Source organism: Leuresthes tenuis, unplaced genomic scaffold, assembly GCF_036924035.1.
Source record: "Leuresthes tenuis unplaced genomic scaffold, fLeuTen1.0.hap1 SCAF_3, whole genome shotgun sequence".
Taxonomy (NCBI): Eukaryota; Metazoa; Chordata; class Actinopteri; order Atheriniformes; family Atherinopsidae; genus Leuresthes; species Leuresthes tenuis.
Genome location: NW_027325357.1, coordinates 2,270,353 through 2,285,464, shown reverse-complemented (window position 1 = coordinate 2,285,464; position 15,112 = coordinate 2,270,353). Strand labels below are relative to the sequence as shown.

General features: G+C 45.9%; 1 protein-coding gene across 6 annotated transcripts in view; it reads left to right on the top strand.

Moving 5' to 3' along the window:
- LOC140302877 (plasma membrane calcium-transporting ATPase 1-like) overlaps positions 1 to 10,251 on the top strand; it is a 68,283-nt gene extending 58,032 nt beyond the window's left edge. For 3 of the 6 annotated variants that reach the window (XM_072381397.1, XM_072381399.1, XM_072381396.1), the window contains 4 exons: positions 13 to 224; positions 641 to 748; positions 1,891 to 2,073; positions 7,357 to 10,251. In XM_072381397.1, the coding sequence (XP_072237498.1) occupies positions 13 to 224; positions 641 to 748; positions 1,891 to 2,073; positions 7,357 to 7,599 (746 nt within the window). In that variant the 3' untranslated portion in view covers positions 7,600 to 10,251. Of the gene's footprint in view, positions 1 to 12; positions 225 to 640; positions 749 to 1,890; positions 2,074 to 4,688; positions 4,897 to 7,356 lie in introns of all 6 variants that reach the window. The other 3 variants (XM_072381400.1, XM_072381398.1, XM_072381401.1) reach the window with 2 other exon arrangements.
- The last annotated feature ends 4,861 nt before the right edge of the window (positions 10,252 to 15,112 follow it).

The window sequence follows — 15,112 nt, the reverse complement described above, 5'->3', positions numbered from 1 at the left end:
ACTGTTTCTCAGGTGAGAAAATATTCGACATTGACAGCGGCCGCAACACTCCTCTGCACTCGCCGCCGACTGAGCACTACACCATCGTTTTCAACGTGTTCGTCATGATGCAGCTGTTTAACGAGATCAACGCCAGGAAGATCCACGGGGAGAGGAACGTGTTTGAGGGCATCTACAAGAACCCCATTTTCTGCTTCGTCGTACTGGGGACCTTCGCCCTGCAGGTGACTCATCATCATCACCATCCTCCTCCTCTAATGATAAGCTTCTCTGTCCTTTTGGAGCAGATTAACAAATGCATTTAAAAAGAAGTGTAGTGACTTGAGTCTGAGACGGAACAACCTTTCCATGGCTTAGCTACAAATATACTCAATGTAATCTGAGATGTGTTTAAACGTCACTGAAGGAGCTTCCTGCAGTGTTTAAAGCAAGTTCAGGTTGTACGATCATCACTGTGGCCTGAACTGTGCCAGAAAGTTTTAATTAAGTTAAATTTGTCAGCACCTTGACAGACGTGTAACAGAAGACTGATGTGGCGGGTTCCTTTGTTTTTGTCCTCATGGGTTTTATTTTATTTCATCCACTGAATCTACAGACATTTACAGCATTCACACCACTAAGATGCTTGTTTTCCCCTCAGATTGTTATCGTTCAGTTTGGCGGGAAGCCGTTCTCCTGCACAGCTCTGACCATCGACCAGTGGCTGTGGTGTGTGTTCATCGGTTTGGGAGAGCTGCTGTGGGGACAGGTGAGAGCAAAGCCACCGAACAAACTGAGAGGCGAGGGCATAAAGATGTAGATATGTGAGGTTTGTGAAAGCAAACTGTTACTGCTTCTTACACACATGCTGCAGCAGTGTTGCCATCACGACCATCTCCATGGTAATAAGCTCAGCACATGAAAGCGGCTGTTTACGTGCACCGAGGGAAAACAGACCCGGCGTATCAGTCCCTCAGTGGATACACAAGCACACCACCACATGCATTACATGATGCAGTTAGCTTCCACACACGGGCTGAAAAAAGTTGTGGGTTCAGTTGGAGGACGGAGCTTAAGAACAAAGAAACAGAAAGATGCTGACGGAAACAGGCTGATGGGAGCGTTGGGACTTATTTTAGAGGTAAGACGCCTTTTGTTTCCAACAGAAAGAGAGGCAGAGGTATAAAAAGCTGTCGTACAGCGACTCTGCTCCACTTTTAACTCAACAATGAGATATATACATACATATATATATATATATATATATAATTCTTTATCCACTTTGTGTAAAACAGCATTATTGAAGGGATGAAAGAAAGAAAATTAAACTAATTCTGTTCAGATAACGGCACACTAACCAGTCATTTACAGTATTCGTGTTTTCAGCAGTTATTTTTATTAAATATCTATTTAAACAAATATTAGCTTGTTGGTATTAAACCGTTTTTTGCTTGAAGAGTCAGTCATTTATTTTCATTTCAGGTGAAATGAAACATGCAGTTACTTTAATCATTTCACACAGATTAAAGTAATGAATACAAACCTGTATGGGCTGAAACCTCCAGGCCGCTGTGATAGTTTACAGTATTATAAAATGAGCTGTGAAGGTGGTGCAGAAACATGAGAAGGGAGGAAGAACTCCGGTCTGCTTTGTGAAATCAGGATTTAACATTCTTATTGCTTCCCTGCTTGTTTTGTGTTGTTTATAAATGAATTTACAGACGTTTCGGTTGTAAGAACAGGAAGCACGACCGTCTAATGGTCATCAGAGGGCGACTTCTGCTGAGTCTTTGAGATAGTGAGGACTATGACCTCACCTCTCAGAGGACATTATCAGCTGCTTCTCAGCTGCTGAGGTGGACAGGACACCAGTAAACTGATTTGTGGACACCTGTTTCCTCTTAACCTCAGCTGATCTCAGCCATCCCCACTCACCACCTGAAGTTCCTGAAGGAGGCGGGCCATGGCACCACTAAAGAGGAGATCAAGAAGGAGGAGCTTACTGAAGACACGGACGAGATCGACCACGCAGAGATGGAGCTGAGGAAAGGCCAGATCCTCTGGTTCAGAGGTCTGAACCGCATCCAGACACAGGTACGTATCAGTAACTTTTATTTTCCTGACATCAGATTACCACGCTGCTGTTTAGAAAGGCAGCAACAGTTGCCATGGTAGCTCAGGAGACTGAATATGAACAACATCGAGGTGAGATTCAGTGTTTTTGGGTAAAACTGTGGAGCATTTCTGCAGGCAAACAGACGGTCCCAGCAGAGGTAAGGACAGGTGCTTATGTTTGATTGGCTTCCTCATAGTTCCTGAACACAACGTGGAACAAATGCTTCTTCAGTCATAGCATGTTTCCTCTGTGGGACACTTCAGACATCTGGAAGCTGAAACTGCTGCTGGTAGAGTTTAGATTCTGTTTCCATGTCAGACATCACAGGCATTTCTTTATTTATTGAGTAATAAGATGGAAATGCTTTTCAATTAGTTTAAAACAAGGGAAAAGGAGGTGAAATGCCTTTTTAGTTTGGACCCGTCGAGCTCATCCAGAACCTGGAAGCAACAACATCACTACAGTCTGTCTGTCCCACTGAACGTCCTCGCCTTCCGGGTCCTACATTACATCAGACTGATGTCATCAGGCACTCTGGATGGAGCTGACAGGGCTGATAAATCTGACTTTAGCTACAGAAATAAAGTTTTCAGAAAGTCGAACCAAAGCCTCAGCGTTGATAAATTGGAGGTTACTGCTGTGGTGTGAAGAGCTTTTCTCTGACAGTTTTTCTCGGTGAAACTGCCCAGCTGTGATAACATCTGTTTGCATTGTGAAGGCAGCTGCTAACTGATTTTGATTGAATTGATCAAAGTTTAACGGTAGAAGCGCCTCATGACCTGATTTGTGCGTCTGACTGGAGCCTCATCGTTCAGTCAGTCGCATGTTTGTGTCGGAAAGAAGTGAAGACGCACAGCAGAGTGTGTGAAGGTAAAACTGGAGATTAACACACACGCATACACACTCTGCAGCTGGAGTCCAGTTAATTTCACACTCTGCTGCAGAGCTTCAGTACAGAACCACTTCATTAAAACACAGAAATTAAAGAGCAATCAGCCTCCAATAAAAAGCTTACAGTATGTTTCCTTTATTTAGTCATGCTTTCACTAGTTTCTATCAGCATTATTTCCAAAGTTGCCACACTTAAAGAAGTCGTTAAGAACCAGAGACCAAAGAGACGCCTCAAACCAGTTTTCCCTCAAATGAGCAAATATTTCCACATTTTAAGGACTTCATCACCAGTTAAACTCTTCATTCTCAGTACGTTACAGTGAGACTGAAATCTAGCTGACATGTCACACACACACACTCCCTGGGTAGGTGTGTGTGTGTGTGTGTGTGTGTGAGAGTGTGTGTGTGTGTTATCTTCCTCCTACATGGTCAACACTTACTGAGCATTAGCATGTCTACAGGCAGTCCATTCAGTCCCAATAGGCTTCATTAGCCTCGATGCTAACACCCACGTAGAGTAGCAGCAACCAACGCTCCGCTCACACACACACACACACACACACACATAGAGGGGTCAGGTGATTTCCTCTCAGCGGTGAACCCTTCCTACTTGTTGTAGCCAGAAAAAAACCTGTGAAATCTTCTGAGAAGTCACAGAATTTAGAACTGGTGTGAAGTAAATGCGACACAATTGACCAAAGTTGATCACATTAGTGGAGAAGGTGAAGATGTGTTGCTGTTCGTCAGGGAACCCTGACCCGGCTGAAGCCGAAGCTGCAGAGCGTCCTGACGCCACGGGAGAAGGAACTGAATCAAAGCTCTGAATCAGACACTCTGTGGAAGCTCTCATTTTTCCTCCATGGCTTGTATCTCTAATGTCACTCTGTCGTCCTCCTGGGATGTGAAGTTGGGAGGATGGGGGGGCAAAAATGGCTGCAAGCTAATTAAGTCTTATCTCTTCGTGCTCCTCTTCCTGTCCTGTTTCTCTCTAATCCTGGTGGCAGCGTCGTGCTGCTCAACGCCTCAACAGTCAGACACAATGAGGGAATAATTGGAACAAGCGGCCCAAACTTTATCAGCCATTCCAAGTGACATTTTTCTGCTTGTGCCCGTCTCTGCTCCTATTTCAAAGTGCTGTAAGCCTGATTCATTGTTCCGTTTCTTCTTTCAGACGCTCTCAGGCTGCTTTCTGTTTCATGATCCCGTGCACCTGCACAGACTGTTAAAGTGACCTTCAGAGGGGGATGAAATGCTTGGGAATTATCTGTTCATTTAGAAGCTCGTGAGGTTATGGGACGTGTTGAAACATGGAAGCTGGATGTTATCTGTCTTACTTAAAGATGACTGAATGATGTTAATCGTGTAAAAAGAGCTGATGTCCATCTGATAAACAAACCTGCGCACAGATGAACAATCAGCTGTAATGTCTGATCTCATTATTGTTTTAACTGCAGCTGTGAGCAGATAAAGCAGCTGCAGAATATAACAAGGTGTTGTCTAACATCTGGCAGCATCACTTTAATAACCGCATAAACCAATCTGAAGCTTTAAAGATCAGCTTCACTTGAGATCTGAGCGTCTTTGCAACTGTACTTTGAGATCTGTAACCTCTCCAGAAGTCTTTTCCTCCTGCTTTCGTCTGTCCTGTCCTCTTGCTCTGTTTCTGCTCTCTAACAGTGTGTTGTGGCTGTCCCTCCTTCAGATGGATGTGGTCTATACCTTCCAGACGGGCCAGGCGGCGGTGCCTGGTGCCCTGCGCCGCCAGCCGTCTGTCGTCAGCCAGCATAATGACGCCACTGCCGCCAAAACTCTCTCTAGCCCCACCCACGTAGGGCTTAGCTCCTCCTCCTCTCTCACCAACTCGGCTGGGGCTCCGCCCCCTGCTGCTGCTTCCTCCTCCGCTGCAGGCAGTGAGTCTGTGACTGGAGGCCAGCTAACAGCACACCTCACCGGCTGGACTCTTTCTGTTTGAAACTCACTGCATGACTCACTGAAGCACCACTGCAGGTGTCTGCATGTCCTGATCAGAAACACCCGGTCGGATCATTGAAGAGTCCTTTTTATTTGTTCTTTAAAAGCTCTTCTCACAGTTCAACTTTGATTGGGACCTTTTAGCAGTTCAGATCAATCTAAAGACCTTTCTTCTTTCTTTATCTGTGTCATTTATGAAAAACTGACAGAACTGCTACGCATCGTCTTTTTATCTTCAAACTTAGCAGCAATAACAAAGCTGCTGACACCATTCTTTGTTAAACTGTGTTCTTTAAAGCTCTTTTATATTATTCTCACTTTTTGGGTGAAAAATGTTTATTACAGTTAAAGTTGTTAATAGAAAATAAGATAAAGGACCAGAGCAGGATTATTTACTCTTAGAGTAGAGATTTATTATGAATTGTTCATATAATCATAAGAATTAGATTTAATTTAAATATATTAAATATGTAAAGAAATGGTAACAAATTTTAAATTATTCCTTTTTTTTCTGAGAGATGGAGAAAATGGATATAAAACCCATCAGGAGCTGAATTATTAGCTTCTAATTATCTTAGTTATTATCGCAGCATGTTTAGAAACTTAATCCTATTTTCTCTGACTTTAGGTCAATAAAGTTTTCCAGCTTTTAACAAAGAACAAATTGACTAGATTTAAGCAGGCGTGGCCTTAAAACAGACTTTGATGCCAGAGATCTGTTAAGAATGAGTCTTTGAATGATCAGGTGACGAATGTTGGAGAAATAAACCCTCAGAGTCTCCAACATCTGTCTGAAATGAAGATCTGCCTTCCAAGGCAAAGAAAGTCATTATTGATTTGAAAGATCTTCCTGAGAAATAAACAGATCTAGAATCCATTTCCATTAAAACGGATCCACATTTCTAAACTCGATGTTGTGGCTGCAGCTCTTGCTGTTTGGAGGGAACATGCAGACAACCTGTTTCTTCTTCTTCTACCCGACTGTCCTGTGCTGTAGGTTCCCCTCCATTTTAGTGCCTCTCATCACCTCCCCACCAGCCTCCTGCATGTTGTGGACTCTCTGAACATGCATCTGTTAACCCTGATGAGACTTGCTGCCTGACGACTCGGTCGCAGGAGGAAGAAACAAGAAAAAACCCAGAAAACCTTTTTATTGTTGTTGCTTCTTTTTCTCAGAGGCAACTTTCTGGTCACCAAGATAATTTTGTGGGTTAATCCTGAGCAGGGTTAAATCTGCCAGGCTCTGCAAGTCTTTCATGGTTTAACAGCCAGAGCTTTTTATCTGGTGTGCTGTGAGTGTGCGTTTGTGTGTGGGGGGGGTCGGTCATGTGTTGGTTGAATGTATGCTCTAAGCTGCAGCTCTTCTTCAGCTCCCCTGTGGTTCAGTAATAGAGAGCTTTGAACTGCAGGGTTATTAATTATAATGAAGAGTGTCTGCTGGTGCGAATAAATCAGTGTGATCAGCTGCAGCCTTCATCAGAGAAAAGGACTTTAGGCAGAGAGAGGAGAGCAGCCAGAGGACAGAGTGGTTCTGGCTCTCAATGTGATTATACAGTGAACATGTTTGGTGGGGGTGGGGGGGTGCTTCCTGGAGACGGGCTCATCTATTGCTGTCAACACTGTCATAGCTGGGTTGGCAAAAGGGCCCCAAAAATCAGTTTACAGTCTCCATTTATTTACTGTAAGGGTCCTTTTTTAAATTGAATCATGTTGAGTCTGTCTCCAAGGACCGATCCGGTTCTGGTGAAGTTCTGACCGTTTCTGACAGTCAGGCAGCACAAAGCTGTGTGAACATAGAAAAGTGATTTAGAGGTGGAGGATCGTGTTGAGGACGGACAGAAGTCACGCTGTAACGACACGAGGCGTTTCAGAGCTGTTGGAAATCTGTAAATGAATAGAAAAAGAAGGAGAGTGTTGGACCTGAAATAAATGATCCATTAAAGGCCGAAGTTAGGGACAAACTCTGTCCGGAACACTTGGTTCAGGTGAAATTCATGCTGACATAGTTTGGAAAAGCTTTTGTCCTCTTCCTGACGTACAAAGAGTCCTAAAGACAGTTTCCTCTTTGGAACGCCTGAACTCGGCGCTGTGGGTGTGACTGTGTTGTGATTCGATGCTTTTATTTATTTTCTTTCTTTTCAGTTTTTGGTTGCACGTCCTGCAGTTTGCTGCATCACGATGAGCCTTTTGGACCCTTTTTGTGGTTGTTTTTCCGTTTTTCCAGCACGCTCTCAGTCGTATTTACATGTTCACGTGGTGTTTTGTGGTTTTGCTTCTCCCGACTCCATCGTGTGTCCCATGAGCCACTGCTGCCTGCCGGCATCACATTTCCATCAGCGCAGAATGTGGAGTTGCTGCCCGACTCGTCCTCTGACCCGTCTTTTCTGTCTTTGTTTCAGATTAAGGTGGTGAATGCGTTCCGTAGCTCCCTATTTGAGCTGGAGAGCCCACAGTCCCGTAGCTCCATCCACAACTTCACAGTCCATCCCGAGTTTGTGCCACAGTCCGAGGAGGAGGCTCGCTTCCACCCCTTAGAGGAGACGGGAGACGAGATTGAAACCCTCCCCGACTCCTCATCTGTGGTTCAAGGAGGAGGAGAGCCACCCAGCACCTTCTCCCACATCCACAAATCATCCATCTGAGCTCCTCCTCCTCACTCCTCTTCATCAGCTTCCTCAGTCACTCCACCACCTGAACTGTCACAGTGAGGAGGGAAGTCATGACTGTGCCCATCCCCCATCCTGCACACATCCATGCTTCACGTTGTGTTCACCTTCCTCGCTCATTCCTGCCACCGTGTGTTTTTCATATAGACTGTGGTGTCGTTCTGCCTGTAGGTTTGTTCCTCCATCAGTAGAGGGTGGAGTCCAGGGTCTCCACAGCGGAAGGCCTGTTCCAGTTCCTGTTTTTATTTTTCAAACAGCTTTTAAGATTTATTGGCTTCAATCTTTGCCGGACTCACAGCCGCATGTCTTGTTCTGTATTCGCTTCATTCCTTTGTTCTCAAACACGGCACGAACTTTTCAAAGAGTGCAGAGATTCTGATGTACATACGCTTTGCTCCTCCACTTCGTTATAAGCCGGGTTCACAAGATTTTAGGCAAATGCAAAACTGTAATTTGTTTTTTTTTTGTTTTTTTTTAAAGATGTTGAGCATTCGTTTGTTTTTAAAACCTTTAATGAATGTTCATTGCTGGTTGACTCAAACTTGTGAGAATGTCTTGTGAGTGTGACACTACAGTTCTTCAAAGTTCACCCGTTAAAGATGTTCTTCCCTTTATCGTGTCTGTATTGTTGGTTTTACTTCAGTTGCTGTGTTGCATGTGGAAGGACCGAATGGGACCAAACAGGGTGGCATCCAGAGAAGGCTCACTTCCCACTCATCTCATCCAGTCAGGGTTCTGCCCCCCCCTCCGGCCCAGTATGTCCACAGTGTGCATAGGAAACAGGAATGTGGTCGATGCCCCCCCGCCCACTATAATAGGATGCATGTTATGTTTCGTTCGTGTTGAGTCGCATGAAAACTTAGGAATGAATATTCTGTTTAGAACGCTGTCTTTGTTAGTCTGCAGCAGGGTCTGTTCAGAGCTCCGTGCGCTTCCCGTCCGGAACGCCGTGCGTCCGCAGCCGGACAGAACCGGACAGAACCGGACAGAACCGGACCCGTGAACAGGAAGCCGGGGGATAAAAAGGCAGATTCGCTGGTGTATTCTTCTGGTTTGGAGCCCGTTCTGCTCTTCTCTCTGAGCTCCAACTGAAGTTTAACATTAGAATTATAAACCTGAAATACCACGAAGCTGAAAGGTCATTTTCAAACATTTTCTGAACCTTTCCCCTCATCGCGGGTGTCTTTGTGTCGGGCTCAAATCAGACAGAACCTCCACCGCAGCAGGTTGGATGGAAGGATTCAGATTAACCTTCAGCGCTCGGCTCCTCAGCCTCGCCCTCTGGTCCACGTAACAAAAAAAGCTCAGTGAAGGATATGAAGCAGCTTCTGACAGATCTCTACCCTCCAGAAAGTTCCGTCATCATCAGGTTTCTCTGTTGCCCCGCCCAACTGCAAGGAAGCTGGCCTCGCTCAATGTGAACCTACGCCGCCTCGTAGCTTCGTTAAAACGCACGAACTGACCTCCTTATAGACGGTTCCGTTCAGCTGAGGGGAAGTAACTGGAGCTCTGAACAGGGTCTGGACCGTCCGCCTGTGTTTAAGACGAATCTTAGTACGACCGCTGAAGGTTTTCGTTCCCTCGTCTGTCGGGCTGATGAACAGAAACCCGATCAGCCATCGGTGACATCGCAGCTCAGCTGTGTTTGACAGAGGTTTGTGTCCACTGTGTCGCGGCTGCCGCTCAGTACTTCCTGCTCCGATCACGGTGGTAAAAGAAGGAATAATCCTGCAGTTAGAGGCGGCAACGTGTCGAATCCCCTCTTAGTCCGACAAGCAGCCATCAACCTATCGATGAACTAAGACCCCTAACTGAAGTAATGTGCTACTACTGCCATATTTTCAACTTTTTTGTCATTACTAGGTTAATCTTCTCCCCTCTGATGAGCTTTTTCTATGTACTCAGAGCCATATTTTCTAGGGTGTTGTTTTCTGTCATTGTTAGTGAGGTACCCCCCCCCCCCCCCGGCCCCTTATTCCAAACATGACCAAAAAGCAAGGAGAAAATCTTCAGTTGTCACTGCCGAACCAAGTTTAAAGGACCTCTACAATGTTTACATGAAAAGCGAGTCGTTGGCAGTTTGCCGGCAGTTCGTTCATCCGACCACTTCCCTTTCATTCCCTTTCTTTCCTGAATCTTAGAGTTACTATTTAACTAAATGGGGAATCTTTCTTGCATGGTTTTCATATAAAATTCAATGTTTTGCTCATTTTTTACAATTCTTCTGTATTTTTATATTAAGTACTTTTTAATATTTTGGAGATATATGAATATATATGTATAGGCTGAAGAGTTCGGTGACAGTACAGTACATGAAAGAGATGAATCTACCGAGGACTATGTCTTTTTACAGCTCTCTGAATATTTATGCCACGTGTGTTGTCTTGGTCACCTGATGTTAGGGCTCAGAAACCTGCAGTGACTTGTTTACTTCCTGTTGGCCATCCAATTGGAATCCCAACAATTTATTCTCATCGGCCCCCTTTCCAATCGATAGAATTACTTTAAGAACTTGTGACGCACCACACACTATGTGATTTATCCAACTACATTAGAGTTCAGCAAATGCAACTTGAATACAGCTAACTGTGTCAAACATTAAATGGGAGTGTACGATTATTTATCCAACACCTGGGTTTGTTTGTTTCTGTGCTTTGAAGCTTTACAACACGTGTTCCCTGAGTGATTAATGCATTAATGCTGTTCTCCAGCTGGCAGGTGTCGGGAGCCGACAACTTCAAAGAGAATCAGAGCTGTGTCCTGCTTCAGGCTCCGCCTCTTACCGAACACCTGCCCATCCTTGGCCCAAACAGCCTCTCATCTCCTTCAGGTAAACCTGAGGAAGCAGTCCGTTGTGGGTCAACGGAACCAGACTGAATCCTAAAGCAAAGGGTTGAGGCTTTTGAACTTTGTGTTGATTTAGGTCCAGAATCCAGAGTTTAAGGACCTGGTTACAGAACTTACTCTGAGGGACTTTATACACCAAGCCTCTGGCGCTGGTATTCAGCTTCCATCTTTGCCTTTTTCTGTCTGGTTAAACATGGACGTTGGGTCAGTGAGAGCGATGACCCTGATTGGCTCCTTTGCACCGGACCTCAGGACGATTAAATGCTAAATTAGACCAAAATAATTTGTTTGTTAAACTGAAAACATGCAAAATCATTAAAATGCACCTAAATCAGCTTCAAGCATGAAACCAGAAATGAACCCGACCCGCTTCTACCGTCCTGAATGATCTGGACTTTTATTCCGTTCTAGTCGGCAGTTGGAGGTCGTCTTTGTGGTGCGTTCAAGTGCAGTTTTTATTTTTCCCGTCACACCCCGATGAGATGAGCACACCTTCAGCGCGGGTTCTGGTTTGGTGTATAAGACCCATAAGACCCAGAGTAATGTAACCGGACTCTGAGTAGCCCAGGCAGACTGAATGTAAGCCCCACCCAGGCTCAATCTTTACCGCTGCAGCCGTCATCACCAACTCATGTAAATGGTATTTTTTCAGGGATTTAAACATTAAAACTGCATTTCTTTAATCATAAATGCACTACGCACCGTAGATGTGGCGTGTTGACCCGGTTCTGCAGGTTTCATTCCTTCCGCTGCCTTTCATAGTTTGATGGTCAGATTCAGACCGCGATGGAGGCGGAGCCTGTGACAGGACGCAGCCGCAGGAGTCATAACCATTCTGTGTACAGCAGCTTTAGCGTGAAGCGAGCGGTTCCCTTAAAGCGCTCGTGACATCACTTCCTCTCCTGGTCCTCCTGCTGAACACCCGCTCCAACAGTCGGTGTACATTCTGTCAGAGGAGCCAACGCTGCGTTCCTGCTGCCCGTGGCAACGGGAGGGGGGGGGGCAAGCAGCCAATCACCACCCAGCGTAGCTCTGAGGAGTCGTTTTGCCTTGTTCTGGTCATGTGACACCCTCCACCCGGTTGAGACTGACCCTGGCGTGGCTCTGGTGGCCCGCTGGGCTGCTTGGACTGGTTGCCCCCACACCCGGGGCGCAGCGGCGGGCGCAGCGGCGGGCGCAGCGGCGGGCGCAGCGGCGGGCGCAGCGGCGGGTTTCAGCCGCATCACAGATGAAAGCATCCGGACGAGACTCGGCAGACTGAAACCTTCACCTGGATTTACTTTTCTGAGGGTTAATTTCTGGATGTGATCAGATCTCAGTTGGCTGCAGTTTTCCTCCAGGACTTCCACAAGGAGGTCGCTTCTTCTTCTTCTTCTCCTTCTTCTTCTTCTTCTCCTCCTGCCCGTCGCTTTCTGACTGCGTTGCTTCCTCCTCAGAGCAGCTTCCTGTCGGCGGACGTTAAGGGATTCTCCTTTACAAAATTCCTAACTAAAAATAAAGGTTCAGATGAACTGGAACATCAGTTTGAAGTCCGAAGCACCTGTATATCTATATATTTCTACTCTCCGTATATTTCTGTCCAACATTAGATGGAAATGCATAGATATCTGTGGTTGAACTTCAGTGCAAAGAAAGACTGAAACGTTTCCTCTGTAACTATGATACACAGTAGTCAGCAGTGGTGTTATTTTTGTATAAACATGATATCATCTATGTGGCATGCATGACCTATATACAGAATTTGGTGGTTTAAAGCAATATGTCCAACCTGGTGCGATTGGTTCCGTCGTGTTCTGTGTAGCCTAAAGAGGAAAAAAACAAAAAGACAAACTGTTCAGTAAATGTGTTCAATGTTCTGTGTTCTGCATGTTTTGGGATGGAATGAAACATCCAGATGTTGACTTGTTTCCAGATGAGGTCCAAACACGCTTTGATTTACACTGTGAGGTGAAACACACTGAGGAAAGCACACCTGATGGAAGCTGAAGGTTCATCCCGTGTCCTGCTCCTCATCCTGCCCCTGAACGCATCCTGCCCCTGAACGCATCCTCATCCTGCTCCTCATCCTGCCCCTGAACGCATCCTGCCCCTGAACGCATCCTCATCCTGCTCCTCATCCTGCCCCTGAACGCATCCTGCCCCTGAACGCATCCTCATCCTCTTCATCCTCCTCATCCTCCCCTGAACGCATCCTCATCCTGCCCCTGAACGCATCTTCATCCTGCTCCTCATCCTGCCCCTGAACGCATCCTCATCATCATCCTCCTCCTCCTCTTCATCATCCTTATCCTCCTCCTCATCCTCCTCTTCCTCCTCCTCATCCTGCCCCTGAACGCATCCTCATCCTGCTCCTCATCCTGCCCCTGAACGCATCCTCATCATCATCCTCCTCCTCCTCTTCATCATCCTTATCATCATCCTCGTCCTCCTCTTCATCCTTATCCTCATCCTCCTCTTCATCCTCCTCTTCCTCCTCCTCCTCCTCATCCTCCCCTGAACGCATCCTCATCCTCCTCATCATCATCCTCCTCCTCTTCATCCTCCTCCTCCTTCTTCCTCTTCCTCCTCTTCATCCTCCTCCTCCTTCCTCCTCTTCATCCTCCTCCTCCTTCCTCCTCCTCTTCTTCTTCCTCCTCTTCTTCTTCCTCTTCATCCTCCTCCTCCTCCTCTTCTTCTTCCTCCTCTTCTTCTCTCCCCCCCCCCCCCCCCCCCCCCCCCCCCCCCCTGAAGGCAGTGAGGAGTTATCAGACCTGAAACCTCCTTCAGGTAGGCCTCCACTCATCATCACATCCATCCATCCTTCCTCCGGTTCTGGAGGGAAACGGCGGTAATGGAGTTCTCCTAAAAAAGAGTTTGGCTTTGAAGTGATTTATTATCAGTTCTGATTTATCTTCAGAAAATGTTTAATTTATCTGTGGGTTCAAAACCCAAAAATACTCAACTTTAAGCTTAAATTCATCAGATGAAAAATGATCTGAAATCCAATCATCTGTCAGGAAGTAAAAGTCTGAATCAGCATTTGACTCCACTTCCAGATTCATTATTAGTTTGTGCTGCGATAATTTGAATAGAGAAGAAGAAGAAGTTCTTTCTTTAGAAACGGCTCCTGGTTTTCTCCCCTCAAACCGAGCTTCTGCTGAGTGATGAGGTCACGGTTTTTAAGCCAAACTTCTCTGCTAAACCCGATGAAACCTGAACTGCTGGAACCTGGTTCCTCTCCCACATCCGTCGGGTCCGGTCCGCCGCTGTGGTTCTGACCAAAGTCTGAGTGAAACGTTTAATCTGAGAAACCGAGCCGTGAAATCAGGGAGGAGGAGCCTGAAGTTCCATTCATTTAAAGGGCCAGAGTCTGTCGGGCCTTCATCCGTGCCCAGGTTCTGTTTCTGACCCGGTTCTGTTTCTGACCAGGTCCAGTTTCTGACCCGGTCCTGTTTCTGACCCGGTCCAGTTTCTGACCCGGTTCTGTTTCTGACCGGGTTCCGTTTCTGACCCGGTCCTGTTTCTGACCCGGTTCGGTTTCTGACCCGGTCCTGTTTCTGCCCCGGTCCTGTTTCTGACCCGGTTCCGTTTCCGTTTCTTCATCCTCCTCCTCTTCATCCTCCTCCTCCTTCTTCCTCTTCCTCCTCTTCATCCTCCTCCTCCTTCCTCCTCTTCATCCTCCTCCTCCTTCCTCCTCCTCTTCTTCTTCCTCCTCTTCTTCTTCCTCTTCATCCTCCTCCTCCTCCTCTTCTTCTTCCCCCGGTTCTGACCCGGTTCTGTGTGCTTCCTCGGTGTGTTTCCACCTTCTGTCAGACGTCCTCCTGTTTGCTTCAATCTATGCAACAGAATCCTGCGTCCAGCTCCAGCGCATCTTCCTCTGGTTCCTCTTCCTCGCTCTGTCCGTCCTCATCCTCCTCTGTGGGTTTCAGAACCACGACACCTGTACACTGTGTGTGTGTGTGTGAGCGCACGTGTGTGTGCACGTGTGTGTGCACGCAGCTGCGCACACACCCTGTTTTCTTTACTCTTTTGTAAGATATGATCATGTGGAATGCCCTGGTCTTAGTGTCATGTTGTTTGAACTTAAGCTGAACAAAAGATGATAATCAAGCAACTGAGTAAAAGTTGTTCCATAAATATATATAATATATATAAATATATACAAATCTATATACATAAAATAAAGCCATTGGAATTTGAAATAAATTGGTGTTGATTTGTGATTAATTTAAATGTCATTTTTAGGTTCTTCAGAGGAAAGAAAAGCTGCTTTTTCCTGGGTTTGAAGCACAGGAAACGCACTTCCTCCGCTGGATAAATTCATGATTCTGGGCCAAAGAAGGTTAATTTCCACCCAATCTGAAGCCGTTTCCATCTGAGTTTTCACTATAACTGCCAGGAAAGTATTGCAGTTAATGTGCAGTAAAAACATTAAAATGTGGTGCGTTTACAGCCTGGTGATTAATATGAATTTAGAAAACTTTATTAGGTCTGTTCACCTGTCATTGATCAGATTTCTGTGATCAGCTTCCACTTCAGACCTCGTGCTGCATTCACTGTACGGCAGAAATCAGGCTTCTGTGGCTCATTAACAGCGAGCAGATATAGTTAATTTAAGAGAGAAATTAGATTAAAAAAACGCACTTCCTTTGTTTTTAATGGT